The sequence below is a fragment of the Camelina sativa genome, chromosome 6 (assembly GCF_000633955.1).
Source record: "Camelina sativa cultivar DH55 chromosome 6, Cs, whole genome shotgun sequence".
Taxonomy (NCBI): Eukaryota; Viridiplantae; Streptophyta; class Magnoliopsida; order Brassicales; family Brassicaceae; genus Camelina; species Camelina sativa.
In genome coordinates, this window is record NC_025690.1 from 10,476,189 (window position 1) to 10,492,997 (window position 16,809).

At 30.3% G+C, this 16,809-nt stretch overlaps 1 protein-coding gene across 2 annotated transcripts; it reads left to right on the top strand.

Moving 5' to 3' along the window:
• Nucleotides 5,667–14,938, top strand: LOC104790815 (phototropin-1). Of its 2 annotated transcripts, XM_010516599.2 has the most exons (21): nt 5,667–5,736; nt 9,251–9,970; nt 10,304–10,486; nt 11,018–11,109; nt 11,204–11,471; nt 11,559–11,778; nt 11,874–11,944; nt 12,042–12,148; nt 12,237–12,286; nt 12,402–12,506; nt 12,611–12,670; nt 12,763–12,929; nt 13,018–13,102; nt 13,186–13,266; nt 13,356–13,459; nt 13,544–13,593; nt 13,694–13,800; nt 13,904–14,032; nt 14,121–14,285; nt 14,371–14,511; nt 14,615–14,938. In XM_010516599.2, the coding sequence occupies exons 2-21, from the start codon at nt 9,264–9,266 to the stop codon at nt 14,714–14,716; spliced, it is 2,994 nt and encodes a 997-aa protein (XP_010514901.1). In that variant the 5' UTR covers nt 5,667–5,736; nt 9,251–9,263; the 3' UTR covers nt 14,717–14,938. The 2 variants fall into 2 exon arrangements, with proteins under 2 accessions (XP_010514901.1, XP_010514900.1); XM_010516598.2 differs by lacking the exon at nt 5,667–5,736 and having other exon boundaries at nt 9,145–9,970.

The following is a 16,809-nucleotide window of genomic DNA, read 5'->3' on the forward strand; positions in this document are numbered from 1 at the left end:
TCTAGGATTTAAAATTTAGAATTAAAGGGTTTTGTACTTATTTGGTCTATGTTGTGTTATGGATAATATGCTATGGATAAAGATCTAACCAAATTTATGTATGTATATTTTGTATGAATAAACACAAGTAACTATCTATTAACAATACTGCAATTGATTATCCACTTATAATTGAACAAATGTTCAACGACTGATGGATACTGTATAATCTAAAAATTCATAAAAAATATAGCAATATGTATCTTAAAATGTAGAAAATATATAATCATAACATATTTTATATAAATAAATAGAAAATTTGTTTTATGATAACAAATAAATATATTTTACTTTGTTAAAGTGTTAACAACAAAAAAGAAGAGAAAAAGAGAGAAAAGAAGAAGAGAAAGAGAGATAAGTTGTTAGTAAGGGCAAAAATGTAAAAGGAAAGTGGACACATAAGCAAAAAACTTGGGAAAGTATACCATGAGTGGAAAGTGGGTTTTTGTGACAGAACTCAACCCAAAGTGGGTTTTCATGACATTCACCCTTAAAGAAATTGGAATATCGTGGAGTTTTTTTTTACAACGACGTTGTTTCAGCGTTTTTCTCAAACCAAACTAGGGTTGGAAAAACTGTAACCGGAAAACCAAACCAAACCGGAATTAAAATGTTGAAACTAAACTAATTATACGGAATTGGGATTTTATCCTTGTGTTGTGTCGTTGGGACTTCGGAGAAAATTTGTTCTTATATACGATGAACCAAATTTAGGATAAAGAAAACAAAAAATCGAAAAGACCCAACCGAACCAAAACCAAAATATTAGACCAAAACCATATGAAAAAATTATTGGTTTGATTATTTTGAAGCCAAACAAACCATAACAAAACCGATGTCAAAACTGAAATGTGTGAAAAATGTATGTTATGGATTTGATATAATTGACTTATCCGGCTATTAAACAGTTGCACATTAACGGAGTAGCGAGTAGAGTGACCTGTAACAGTCTCATCTTGTTGGGTCGCCTTAACGTTTCTTCTTTGCCAATTATCTTATTGCCTTTTTCCTTAAAAAACATAAGTAAATCTATGAATAGTTTACGTAAGGGTATAGTGAAACATGAACCGCAATTTCTGTGAACTATTGGCCCTTCATTTTATTTTATTTTGTTGTATTATGTTTAGATTGTGTTGTTTTTGTATGTTACAAAAATATGCAGGGTGTGGTGGTTGGTATCTCCTTACCAATTTTTTTTTCTTTTTGGTTCTCTGGATGTCTTTGGTGTATTTAATAGAGTTCATGATATTTGGGGTATGACTGGTATCCCCTTTTATCAATCTCTTTCTTTCGGCTACCTCTATGTCTTATTGCTACATTTTATATCACAAATTGGATAGCGTTATACATAATACACCTAATAAAAGTTTATCATCTAAAATTTGATGAGCTGAGAGCTTAACAAGTTAATCAACATGAATTAAGCTTAGAAATTCTTATCATCCCTTATACATTGATAGAGAAACATTATATTAAAAAATTGATGTCTTGCCGCCAGAGAGCACGAGACACATTTAGTTATTTAGTTTTATTTTGTGATTTATTATTTATAGCTATATGTCATTGTGTTTTTAACAAAAAAAAAGTGTTATTTTTAAAAACTTTATCACATAACTTTATAAATATAAATTAAGTTTAAGCTTTAAATATATTTTATATATTAGAAAAATGATTTATTGAAATGCAGTTGACTTACCCGCGGATCTCACGAAATTCAAGCAGGATGGATGCAAAGATATTTTGTGGCTCAAAATATATAAACCCATTGCGGGATGGCTTAGCGGAAGGATTTGACTGGGTAAACAATTTTATTTAAATCATCCGGTTCATGAAATTTTGGTTTTTAGCGGTTTTAATCTGATTTGATAGTTCATGATTTTGATAAAAATCTAACCAATCACTAATTCGGTTCACATTCGATCCAGATCCGCCATCATGTCAATCTAAAATTTGTGGTGAAACGATTCTTATTTAAAAGTTTTATAAACTTGATGAATTTAAACCAATATAAGTTTGTATTATAAATGTTATTACCTAGTTGAATCACTAAATCAGAAAAAAACGAAAAAAAAAATGCATGAAGCTTAACTTAACATGCATCCAACTTTGTATATTTGAATTGATGTAATTCAGTTGTTTAGTAGAACAATTTAACAATAGAGAAATTGTTAAAAATATCTTTTTCTATACACCACTTTTCAAAAATATATTTTTTTTAGCTATTTTTATTTTTGTCATCTTTTGCAAGATTACAATATGTTAAATTAACTTTTAAAATTTATTTTAGATTTGGGTTATCTATTTTTTATGTAGGATATAGTTTTGAAGGAGGGGGGAGGGGTATATTATTTATTTAGAGACTAGAATTTAAAATTTATTCATTCTAATACATAGAAGAGGGTATTGTTGAAAATGAACAATAGAAGAGAGTATTTTTGAAAATATATAGAAAAAGTGTATTTTTACAAACGCCCTTTAATTATACCGGATATCATATATTTAAAAAATTTAGAAAGTTTTAAATACTACTATTGATATATGTAAAAAATTGATGAAAAGTTGAACTTATAAATTAAAAAGTTTAAATGAGAAAAATAAATATGTTTATTTGGTTCTCTTCTAGTTATGACTTAGCAAAAACTGTCCATGTGGCATATAACTTATCATGCATGGTTAACCAACACCATCTCGATCCAATATTGTTTTTGGCAAAAATTTAATAGTCCATGTAGTTTGTTTGAAAAAAACGTTTTGTTCATGTTAAAATCGGTACGCTATCAAATTAATAGGCTATTTACCTCCACATAACATATATTGGGGTCCTAGATATTGATTGTATACTCTGTTTCATTCGGATCAATACTTTAATTAATCTATGTATACTCTATAAGTAATTGGATATTTATGTTAAAATTTCGACATTTAGATGCATATATGATCTGTTTCGTAAGAGGTTTAAAAATTAATATAAAATGAAACTAAAAATACAGATTTATATATATATATATATATATGATTTTTTCTTCTTATTTTGATTTGTTAATTAAACTTTAAATATATAAGAACTGATTTCTTCTATAAAAGTCATAAAACTTATGATAATAGTTATACTTATATGTATTATGTAATATGATTATCTATATACACACATGTACCGGAAAAAATATTCATCTTTTAAAATTTTAGTATTGTGATTGCTCTATTTTTTTTATCGGATATTAAATTTTAATTTTTATTATGCTTTGTGAAGCTATACACATTTTATTTTATTTTTGAGTCGATTCGAAACAAATAACAAATCAGAAATGATTTTTTTTTTTGGGAAAACCAAATCGAATGAATATAATGAAAATTTTCACCAACCATAGTTTGAATACCAAAAAGAAGGGAAAGCAACAACCAAAACTTTTTGATAATGTTAGTCAAGAGACACTTGAAAATATCATGAATAAGATTACCAAAAGTAAAAAGTTGCACATTAATGGAGTAGCGAGTAGATGGACAAGTCATAAAGATGATGAATCAGAAACTGCCAACAATTTATAAAAGTGACGTGTACCTGTTTCATCTTCTTGTTAGGTCGCCTTAACGCTCTTCTTTGCCAAATTATCTTATGCCTTTCTTCCCTAAAAAATTAATAATTGCTGCTATCTGAATTAAATTGTGTAAGAAATAGTGAAACATGATGTGCAAATCTATAAATTCTTGTCCATTGATTTTGTTTTCTCTTTTTGTTGTATTAAGTTTAGGTTTTATTGTTTTCGTATGTATATCAAAGATATTCGTTTCCCAACGTGTCTTATAGCTCATAAACTTTTTCTCCATTCACACAATAGTGGAGATGGTTACTTGCACGCAGAGTTTAACTTGTACACGTTACTCTATGCTTTGGATCGATGCGAGATAGCTAACTCGATCTAATCAGTTCGCATTCTTGTTTGTATCATCCTCCACAAGACTCATATATCGACGATTTCACTACAACGATATGATATGAAATCCTCTTCGATGTCAGAAAAAGTAGATTATGCTAATGTAGATATTGCTCTTTGTAGTACTATCATTGTCCCATCTTTTCCTTCTTCCCCCACATCTAGTCTAGGGAATAAAATAGGGCTTGGTTATAGAAAATTAAAGAAACTAAACTGCCAATGTGAAGACTGATGTGACATTTTCAGCCCCCACCACACACTCACACCCACAATTGGCACATGATGGATAAGATTATAACCCGTTAAGATCTTTTTATTTTTTCTTTCTCTTTGATCAATCTTCACGTGGGTTACGGTCCTACTTGTTTTTTGAAATTTAACCATACTCTTCTCTGTCCAGAAGGTCTCCGACAAAAGTTTTGAATCTACAGTTTGATCGTGATCGATTGGGATGATCAGTTTGCAGTGACTGAACAAGATATATATTTTTACGGCGGTCCTAGGATATTAAAAAAATTGTAATCGAGCGAATATGAGTAGAAAAAGCAATGTGTAATGGGGGTAATAGGCAAAGATTTACCAATTATACATGCTATTCTTTATTTTTTTCCTCTTCAATATTTACATACAATTTACAATATTTCACCGAGGATCCGTATCTCCTAAAAGGGTAAGTTACTGATGACAGAAAGTTTTATGTCACACCATTGAACAAGTTACACATTATTTATCAAACTCTTAGTCAAAAATTGGAAAATGCAAATGGCCAAATTGTATGTTGGTTTAATGTTTGGTTTGTGCCTCTAATTTGACAGTGTACCAAACTGATTTAATTACCGGTGCGTGCGAGACTGCTAGCTATCGTTGTAACTTCTTTTGTCTCTATATATAGAAACGAAACATTGCCGAAGGAAGTTAAATGTTTGAAATTGTTATTTTTGGGGAAAACGTATTGAGATAGAGTAAAAACGTTTGAAAATGGAAATTTTAGAAATAAATCAACCAAAAATGACATGTGGTTGATTTTTGTTTTGTGATTTTACAGTGAATGAAAACTCCTTCGTTAATATTGGTTTTATGCATTTGGGTTTTTGCCTTTTTGGTTTTGGGCGTTTTCAAATGACAACTCACTCCCACCGATAGTCACTGACACAAAACAGAAACTTTTAAAAGAAAAGCCATCACTCCCACACATTTGTGTGTTACAACAAAGATTGTTCCTTTGTGCATTAATTATTATATTTTACGATCTTGTTTGTCTTAATTACACCATTTCTTTGATTAATCACAGTCACAAACTTGCCAACATTTAATCATCTCGGGTATGTCATAAACCATTATTGTCCAATTATAAGCAAATTTAATACAATAAAAATTATATCATAATTCTCACGGCTTATAATCTAATTATATCAAGATAGTGTTATAGGAGACTAATGTTCTCTCTGCTTCTATATAAGCAATTTTAAAGTAATTAAACAAAAGAGAGCCATGTGGAAATGAGGAACATAAGAGGCATGGGAAGATCAAATAATCTAGTGATGGAGCTAGAAAGGAGCTAAATCAATCATGAACCCTAAATAATTTTATATCTTTCTTTGAATCACTTCTTGTCAAAATCTCCATTGTTTTAAAAACCATCAGCAATATTATGCTTCTCATCCCAAACTCTTTTCTCAACTGATGATCTGTTTGTTTCCTGATGAAAGTTGAGTGAAACAAAATCTTACGAAGCTGTTTCTTCCTACACAAGCTAACTTGCAAGGTAGTGTTTCCCCTTTCGACTCTTGCTTTTTCTCTCACTTTCCTAGAGGGAATTCTCGGGAAAATAATGAAATGTTTTTTTTATTCGTCTGTTCACTCTTTTATTTTAGGGTTCTTGACACATTTTTCACCTTCGGTTAAATTGTGTATAATTATAAATCATGAAAAATGCATGCAATATTACATAAACTAGTATAAGATCATACTAGACGATATAATATAAATATATATCGCATGCGTTATCTTTTAAGACTAGTTAATGTAATATTACATGCATGCAAGGAATAAAAATGAATTATTTGAATGTCAGTTTTTTATGTAAAGTCACACATCACCTGGCAGTATCATATTTAAAATTCTACTGAATTTGATAATTTGATTTATAGTTGTCCACTCATAACATATATTCAAAAACTTTATTCTAAATAGATTTTTCGATTACCAAACTTTTATATTTTTCATTAGGGGTGCACGAACACAAAACTCGTCTCAAAATTATGAATGAAATTATGTGTCTAAACCTAATTTATTTTCCAAATTCTGTATATATATTATAAAGAAGTTTTTAAATAAGGACATTTTTCTATAAGTTTTTAAAATTTAGGGTCCTTTTCATCTAACGAACATTTTAAAAGGAAAAAAAAGACTAGAGGGGGTGTATTCAACTTGACATTATAAGTGATTTGTGTAAAATTTACAAATTCTATGTTATTCAATCATGGATTTTAAAAAGTCTATTAAAATCCACTGTTATTGAACTAATGATTTAAAAATCTACTTTAAAATCCATTAAAATCCACTGTTATTGAACAAATGATTTAAAAATCTACTTTAAAATCCACTGTTATTCAAAACAGTTTTGTGGATTAGGATTTTAATAATTTTTAGGATTCTGGAGGATTCTGGAGGATTTGTATAGTTAATTTACAGAAATCCAAATCTCATGGTTTTAGGTGGGATTTGAAAGAATTTTACAGAAAATCATATGAACTTCTCTAAAATCTATCAAAATTCTAAATTTTCTAAATCCCATCAAATTCTCCAAAATCATGATTTGAATACGCCCCCTAGATGTTTTTACATTGTCGGCACATGCTTAAATGACACAAATTAACAATTACCAAATTTACCATGCAAAAAGAGTTACTATTTTTATCTTTAAAATCATTATTCCCTATATATTAATAGAAAAGCATACTCTTGAAAAAGCTGATGTGTCGCCGCGAGAGAGCTCTGTGTAAGTTTTAGCAAAATACCCTTAAATTTACTACTTAATTACATAAAAATACCATTATATTTTTTTAAAAACAATTAACTGAATAATAGTTAAATATGTCATCATTTTCACACAAATTTAAATATCAAATACTAATTAAATAATTACATACTATTTTAAGGCAAAATTTCACTAAAATTTACTTACAAATATACAAGTCAAAGTTATAAGTAAAATATTCTAAAAAGGCTATAAAAATATCAATTAATATAAAGTTAATAAAAAAGAAAAAATATATAACTTATTAAACATATAACTTATTAACATAATCATATAAAAACAAAATATTATTTTTATGTTATTATTATAACCATAATAATTTAAATAACATGCCTTTAATAGTTATTATAATTGGTTATAGAAAGAAGTATATTTAAAATGAGTGGCTATTACATTATGCAAAATTGTTATAATTACTCGATAAACCATAAATATAAATTTGATTTTGAAAACACACAAAATATTTGTTGCCATAACTTGTAACATTTTATTAATATTTTCTTTACAACACTCACATATTTCACGGGTGAAATGTATTCTTACACAAATACGTTGATTTGGACTTTCATTAGTTTTTCATAATGTTTTTTGTGGTAATAACCGGTCATTTATAGAAAATATTAACAAACCGACTAACTCAAAAGATTTAATTAGCCTGATAAAGAAAAATTAAATCAATAAATTAGATTATCTTCAAAAATTTTAGTTTAGAATCCGATTGTTACTAACATATAATAAAATTAAATAATTAACTACCAAGTAATTTAGTATATGTTGTTATGGTTACATAAGAAAAAACATGCAAAATTGTTACGATTACAAAATAAAACATAAAAAAATATGAGTTTGATTTTTAAACCACATAAAAGATATGTTGCAATAAATAATAACATTTTATAAGTATTTTCTCTACCATAAAACATCTTACCAATTCAAAAATTTCACTGGTGAAATGTACCTTTTACACGAAAAGATGCAGTTTTGAATAAATAAATAAAAAACTTTAGTTACATATTATGTTTAACCCAATATATAAAAAACATAAATATATAAATAATTTTACTATAATAATTTTTTTAAATTGATTTATCTCGGCGAATTATTACCTAATTATCATACAAAATAGTGTGATAAACTGTTTTAAAAATCTTCACTTATTATAAACCAATAAAATGACAAGAGTATTGAAAAAGACAAAATATTTTTTTAGTTGAAATCTATGTATCGATCGAATAAAGAGTCGACTCAGCTACTGTTTTTGTAATAGCACTGTCCATTTTCATACTTAAAATGACTAAAAACACCTCTAGAAGATGCATGTTTTGTGTGGTTACAAAAAAAAAAGTATTGGAACTTTACAACTTTGTGTCGTTTTCTTAATTTTACCCCCCGCTTCATTAGGAATTGTCACTCTCAGTCTTGGCGTATTTCCCAGTTCATACTCATTTTATTAATGGTCCCATATACCATTACTCTGTTCTTTTTAACCAAAAAACTGATTAAATAACAGCAACATGCATGTAACCTGCATCTGCATGCATATACATACATATATGTATTCATTATTTCATTATCATGTTGGGTATGTCTTGTCTATTATTTCCCTAAAGAGGACACCAAAGAGAGCGAGAAACTTGTTATCCATGATAACAGTTTTGAAGATTCAAACGAAATGAGTGATTGATTAATAATTTATGGTCAACATCTACTCAAATTAGTTAGACTATTATATTTTCGTTTACAAAAACTGTGGGAATGAATAGCCGACTCTGAAATATCTCACTAGTCACTAGTCTTAACTGCTATTTTTGTTATTTTAAAACCTTAAAAGCTTAATAACTCGAATACGTACCAGGATAAGTCAAATCATAAGTTAAATATCATTCTGTAATTTGCAAACTTTTAATGAACCTTCTTTTTACATTACATCGCTCTTTGTGATTAAACATATCCAACAATTATTAGTTAACTTTCACATATCAGATATTTGTATAGGCTTTTCATTTTGAGAAATCAATCCATCCATCTACCGCAAAAGAACTTGGTCATGTTTCCATTTTTAGAAAGCATTAAAATATTATAACATCTATCTATATATATATATAATATCTAACTATAATAAAAGTATCATTTTTATTTGCCGATTCATGGACACATGCGTGTGGTCTCTATGTCTATCCACTTAACTAAATTACATATAAACTTATTTTTGAGCCACAATTTTTGTTTCGTTTACTAGAGAAGCTAACAAGATGGAACCAACAGAGAAACCATCGACCAAACAGTCTACTCGAACTTTACCTAGAGACACTCGTGGCTCTCTCGAAGTATTCAACCCTTCAACTCACCCGGCCCGAATCGAGAGCCCCGTGTTCCGTCCAGAACCACCCACATGGCAAAACTGGAGTGATCCACGTGGCACCAGTCCTCAACCCCATCCCCAACCAGAACAAGAACCATCTCCTTCCAACCCTGTTCTGCCTGATCAAGAAGTCCCCGTCACAACCTCATGGATGGCTCTAAAAGACCCGTCACCGGAGAAAATCTCAAAGAAGACGATCACCGCCGAGAAACCACAGAAATCAGCGGTGGCGGCAGAGCAGAGAGCGGCGGAGTGGGGATTGGTTTTGAAGACCGACACAAAGACGGGAAAGCCACAGGGAGTAGGCGTAAGGAACTCAGGTGGAACTGAGAATGATCCGAACGGGAAAAAGACTACTTCACAAAGAAACTCGCAGAATTCTTGCCGGAGCTCCGGTGAGATGTCTGACGGAGATGTCGTCGGAGGTAGAGGAGGGATTCCAAGAGTATCGGAAGATCTTAAAGATGCGTTGTCGACGTTTCAACAAACGTTTGTGGTTTCAGATGCTACCAAACCTGATTACCCGATTATGTATGCAAGTGCTGGTTTCTTCAATATGACCGGTTACACTTCCAAAGAGGTCGTCGGCAGAAACTGGTAAACACTCATTTACAAAAAATATATTTCATTTTCTTTAGTTACCAAAATTTTAAATCTAAAATTAATATAGATATTTTGAAAAACATTATAATTATTTTTAGAAACTATATAATTTCATGTTTTGGAAAGGTTATACTAAACGTTTAGGAATGTTGTAAATGATTAATAACTCTTATGAATTTTTTTAAGTAATAGTATTTTGGAAAAAAAAATTATATAATATTTTGGAGTAAATGTTCTTCTGAAAACTAAAGCATCTTACTTTTGAAAATTCGTCAAAATAAATTAATGAAAATAAAATATATATTTTCTTGTTTTGTTTTATTGTAGCCGATTCTTACAAGGATCAGGGACAGACGCAGATGAGTTAGCGAAGATAAGAGAGACATTAGCTTCTGGTAACAATTATTGTGGGCGTATATTGAATTACAAGAAAGATGGGACCTCTTTTTGGAATCTTCTCACCATTGCTCCCATTAAAGACGAGAGTGGCAAAGTTCTCAAATTCATCGGGTTAGTCCTTTGTTCCTTTATTCTTAACTCGTTTGAGTCCTTTTTTCAGTTTTGTTTTCAGCATTACACCCTTTTTGATGGGACTGAAGTGTGTGGACCTTTGGTCCTTTGTGTTGCTTTCTCCGCAATAATTCAATGAGAATTGTGTCACTGGCGGATTTGATCGTCTTCAATCCAATCCAACGGCCGTTATTTTAATGTTATTTCAAACTTTTATATTTTCCACTCGTAAAATTGATATATATTATGGCCATGAGAGTTTTAAATGGTTTTTGTTTAATTAAAGATTTTCATTTTCAGATTTTAGATTTTTTTTTTCTTAGGGAAATTATTTCTGTAATACTGATTGGATAACTAAATGATTTTTGAAAAGCAAAAACTAAAAACTAAAAATCATGCTAGAAAACTAGTACCATTCAAAGCCTATATTAAATGGATTAATCAGATGAATTATAGAATCTAAGATCAAAATATGTTTTTGAGTAATAAGAAGATACAAATATGTTTTGTTTGTTTTTATCTTTGGACCAGAATGCAAGTGGAGGTGAGCAAGCACACTGAAGGGGCCAAAGAAAATACTTTGAGACCAAATGGGCTCCCTGAATCTCTTATTCGATATGATGGTAACTACACTTGTTTTTATACATTGTTTTTTTGGTTATTTAATTTAAACTTTTTGTAATGCTTAATAATTTTTTTTTTTTGGTTTTGTAATAGCCCGCCAAAAAGATATGGCAACGAACTCAGTGACAGAGCTGGTGGAGGCAGTGAAGAGACCTCGAGCACTAAGCGAATCAACGAATTACCATCCCTTCATGAAAAAATCGGAGAGCAACGAACTACCGGCAAAACCGGCTCGGCGAATGTCCGAGAATGTTGTTCCTTCAGGCCGAAGAAACTCTGGTAGCGGGGGAAGGAACTCTATGCAGCGAATCAACGAAATTCCCGAGAAAAAATCGAGAAAATCTTCTCTTTCCTTCATGGGGTAATAACTCAAAAAATCTTGATCAGCTCTACTTCTTACAAGATTATTCTTTGACCTAACAACTGTTGTGAACTCTTTGTGTTATAGGATTAAGAAGAAGAGTGAGTCTTTGGAATCTATGGATGATGGATATATAGAGTATGGAGAGGAAGACGATGAGATTAGTGATAGAGATGAGAGACCAGAGAGTGTGGACGATAAAGTGAGACAAAAGGAAATGAGAAAGGGTATGGATCTCGCTACTACACTCGAACGTATCGAGAAGAACTTCGTCATCACTGATCCTAGGCTTCCTGATAACCCCATTGTAAGAACAAATGTTTGAAAACAAAGAGAGGATTTGTTATGTTTCCATTTAGATTTGTCTGAAAATGTTTTGTTTGTTTTCTCTTCTATTTCTAGATTTTTGCATCTGATAGTTTCTTGGAGCTCACGGAATATAGCCGTGAAGAAATTCTTGGCAGAAATTGCAGGTATTTGAGAATATGAACTTAGGTTTCTTCTGCAAAGATCCGAGAATATATAGAGCACTGTCTTTAATCTCTTCTTTTTTTTGGTTCATGGTTTTAGGTTTCTGCAAGGTCCAGAGACTGATCCAACGACGGTGAAGAAGATTCGAAATGCTATTGATAACCAAACCGAAGTTACTGTTCAGCTCATCAACTACACTAAGAGCGGTACTCAATTAGTTGATATATTCCTTAGATAAATCTGACGATAAGAGTATTTAATTTCTTAAGTTGTACATTATTTTCTCTGTTCCAGGAAAGAAGTTTTGGAACATTTTCCACTTGCAACCTATGCGTGATCAGAAGGTACCACGCTTAACATAGATATCTTGTACAATACGTCACCTTCGAGTTGCCCCTCGGATTGTTTGGTTAATGAATTCAAACCTAAAATATATATTCTTTGATATGTTTTTGACAGGGAGAAGTACAATACTTTATTGGAGTCCAACTAGATGGGAGCAAGCACGTAGAGCCAGTCCGCAATGTCATTGAAGAAACTGCAGTGAAAGAGGGAGAAGAGCTGGTTTGGAACCCTAAACTATTTAATTATTGATTTTCATTGTGATCATTAGATCAAAAATCATGTGTTAAAATCTAATTTACATTTTCTGAATCTGAATTCTACAGGTGAAAAAAGCAGCTGTAAATATCGATGAAGCAGTACGAGAACTTCCTGATGCCAACATGGTAAGTGATAGACTGAGGATCTGAATATGGGAGTTTAAAATTAATTAGGCTTTATATATGTGACTGAATGTTTTGTTGTGTCTTGTTTGAAGACACCAGAGGACTTATGGGCAAACCACTCAAAGATTGTTCATTCGAAGCCTCACAGGAAAGATTCACCACCATGGAAAGCTATCGAAAAAGTATTGGAAAGCGGTGAACCGATTAGTCTGAAGCATTTCAAACCAGTGAAACCTTTGGGTTCCGGTGATACAGGAAGGTCTCAAAGTCTGACCTAGTGAAACATTTTACAAAAACGTTTTTTTTTTTGTCATCAAACTTAAACTGTCCCATTTGTTTTTTATCAGTGTGCATCTAGTGGAACTCGTTGGAACGGACCAGTTGTTTGCGATGAAAGCAATGGACAAGGCTGTTATGCTAAACCGTAATAAAGTAACTAAAATAACTAGTGAATTCACAAACCTATATTTTTTGTATCTGCTGTATAAGTAGCAACTGATAACAAATTTTGGCAGGTTCATAGAGCTAGAGCTGAGAGGGAGATCCTAGATTTGCTTGACCATCCTTTTCTTCCTGCACTCTACGCTTCATTTCAGGTCTGAAGATCTGTGTGGGCGTGTGTATATATATATATATATATGTCTCTTAGTCTTACGTTACTGATGGATCATGTTTTACTTTGCAGACAAAAACACATATATGTCTTATAACAGATTACTACCCAGGAGGAGAACTCTTTATGCTCCTTGATCGACAACCTAGGAAGGTCCTTAAAGAAGATGCCGTAAGGTACAAGTGTTCCTAGCTCAAAAAGTCTCAAGATTTTGTTTACTTAAATCGTAAATTAACAAAAAACCTGAAACGAATTTTTAGATTCTATGCTGCTCAAGTTGTCGTTGCACTCGAGTATCTTCATTGTCAAGGTAAGCCGTTCGACCTCCTCTTCAATTAAAAATAAATGGATGTAAAGGAGTGATTCTGACATGATACTAAGTGGATCTTTGTAATTTTTCTTAAACTCAGGAATAATTTACCGAGACTTGAAACCGGAAAACGTTTTAATCCAAGGCAATGGCGATATCTCTTTATCGGATTTCGACCTGTCTTGCTTGACATCTTGCAAACCTCAGGTTTAATATTTCTCAACCTTCTTCCCTTAAGATTCTTTCCAAAGACTTATTCTAGGGAATTTGCTCATGTATACTAATTAAGGGTGTCTAATGAATCTTGCAGCTGTTGATTCCGAGTATAGACGAGAAAAAGAAGAAAAAGCAACAAAAGAGTCAACAAACTCCAATCTTCATGGCTGAACCAATGCGTGCATCAAACTCATTTGTTGGCACTGAAGAGTACATTGCTCCGGTTAGAGTAATACATATACCATCTTAACTATATACTGATTAAGATATTTGCTCTGTCTTAACCGGTAAGTGATGTCTCATATGGATAGGAAATTATATCCGGGGCAGGACATACAAGTGCAGTGGACTGGTGGGCTCTTGGTATCCTTATGTATGAAATGTTATACGGATACACTCCTTTTAGAGGCAAAACAAGACAGAAGACTTTCACCAATGTTCTTCAAAAAGATCTAAAGTTCCCAGCTAGCATTCCTGTAAAAGATCATTATATTTATATCATCAAGTAATCGCATATAAATCATAGATTAATAATTAATGGTTTTGTTATATGGTATGCAGGCAAGTCTTCAAGTGAAACAGCTGATCTTTAGGTTATTACAACGAGATCCGAAGAAAAGATTAGGCTGTTTTGAAGGAGCAAACGAAGTCAAGAATCATTCTTACTTTAAAGGAATTAATTGGGCTCTGATTCGATGCACGGTAAGCAACTTCATACGTTCTGTTTTACTTGGTGTATAAGAAACAGTTTTTACTTGCAAAATAAGGAAAACCATCCTTTTATGAGCTATGTTTTGATCTGCAGAACCCTCCGGAGCTTGAGACTCCGATATTTACTAGTGAAGCAGAAAACAAAGATGAAGTTCTGAATCCTGAGCTAGAAGATCTTCAAACAAATGTTTTCTGAGATCGATTTGAATTATATGTTTATTGTTTTTTTTTTGTTTCCCGCTTTCATGAACCATTTGAAACTTTGTTTGTTTGTTTTTTTTTTTTCTTTTTCAGTTTACCATTATCTTTTTTAATATATTTATAGTCCCAAGTGTTTCTTGTAATTTAATTTGTGTGATCTTTTAAGAAGAATTTTTGTATGTCAATAAAATTAATCAAGTTTTGCATTTTGCTTGTTTGTTAATGTATATTGTGATAAGTTTTTCTAACATTAAAAAGGATCCAACGTTTCTCATAATCTAGTCATTTCTTTAAAGACATCGAAAAAGAGTTTAGAAAGCTACAAAAACAAATAGTAAAAAGCTATGGAAAAAGCTACAATGTAGCATTGTTTAATAAAAAAAATTACTGAAATATGAATATTTATAATGTATTATGAATTAAAACTATAAATTGTGTATATGGATGATAAACAAATTAATTGGTAAAAATTAAAAATGGTAAAGGTGATTAAGTTAATCAATAACTCAAATTCTTTGTCATCTCTCTGCATTTGCTCTGCTTTTGCTCTGCTTTTGCTGATCTATATATTGATGCAAGTTCTTTTTAATAGATAAATATGAACTGTAGAAGAGTATATGTGTATGTTTAACTATAAAAGAAAGTGTTATCCTCATTTCTCAATAGAACTCAAATATTTGTATTTGTTGACCATATTTTGATTTTTCTTTGACTTTCTCCACATTTGTAAGTGTGAGAAGAAACTTATGAAGAATATTAACTTTACTTATGACTAGTATTAGCCGTGGTATATTGTGGGGAAAAACTTTAATTTATTGTTTCTATATAATGTTTTAGTATTCAAATTCTGAATTACTTTTGTACTATGTACTATAAGTAACATAATTGAATGTTATGCATATTTTTGTTCTATTGTTGTAACTTTTTTAATTAATATATATATATATATATATATATATATATTAACCTTATGCAATTACTTATCATAAAATATATATGCTCATCAATGTTATGTTATAATCATATTTCCAACCTCTAGTATTTTCAGTATATGGATATTTACTCTTTAGTTTGCTTTTAATATGTGTCGCAGTATGTTAGTTAATCAAATGTATTGATTCAATTTATTATACATATCTCTTTATATTGAAGATAATTTACTTAAGTTATTTAACATTTAATAAAATTATTAACCTGTAAATAGGATTGAACTTATTACTTTTTAATTAATAATTCGTTTCATAATAATATGGTTAATTTATGTATGATAATACAAAATTTTGATTATATATCCTGATTTATTATTAGAATTCATTCAAAACAATTTTTATTCATTAAAATATCTTTGATATAAATGAACTACTATATACAAGAAATCCCTAGCCAAACTTCTTGTGAAAAAATGTTACTAAAATTAAAAAAGTAGCCAAAGGTTTTTGTTGATGTATTTGTTGCGTTATTGGTGCAACGCAGAATTATATAATGCATGTTGTTGACAAAAAAAATTAATTACTACATATATGATATACATTTAAATTCAATGATTTACTAAGAAAATCTTAAATGTTTAAAGTAAAATTTTATGTAACAATTTTTTCTTCCTTACTATAGGTCTCATAAATTTACTAATTTTTAAAAACAAACAAAAAATTATCTATTAATATCTATTATATATATTTTGATGTATTAAAAATATATCATATTTTACAAAAACTGTTAATCTGTCAAACATGTTTAATACATCCTTCATTGCTTTGTTTTTTGAAAAATATGACGTTTTTTACATTCATCCACATAAGTAAGTCATGAATATCAATACATCATTTATGTTAATCACACTTGTGATATCTTACTTATATCGTCAAATTACTTTGACTACATATTTTTAATATGAAATCATTTTAAGAAGAAGTACACAAATATTTAGTGTTTATGCATCAATATTTATAATGCGATTGAAAATACAAATATGAGAAATTTTTTTTTTGTAGTTCTGATAATTTAATCATGTTGCAACTTACATTGGTTCATAATATCTAGATATTTGAATTGGTTTAAGAACAACTTTTGCACTTTACATTGTAGGAT

Excerpts from the sequence above, each read along its gene's own strand:
- LOC104790815 (XM_010516599.2), top strand. The coding sequence starts at position 9,264 with ATGGAACCAACAGAGAAACCATCGACCAAACAGTCTACTCGAACTTTA. Across the intron at positions 12,507-12,610 it reads TGAAAGAGGGAGAAGAGCTG|GTGAAAAAAGCAGCTGTAAA; the intron begins GTTTGGAACCCT and ends TGAATTCTACAG. Across the intron at positions 13,460-13,543 it reads CTTAAAGAAGATGCCGTAAG|ATTCTATGCTGCTCAAGTTG; the intron begins GTACAAGTGTTC and ends ACGAATTTTTAG.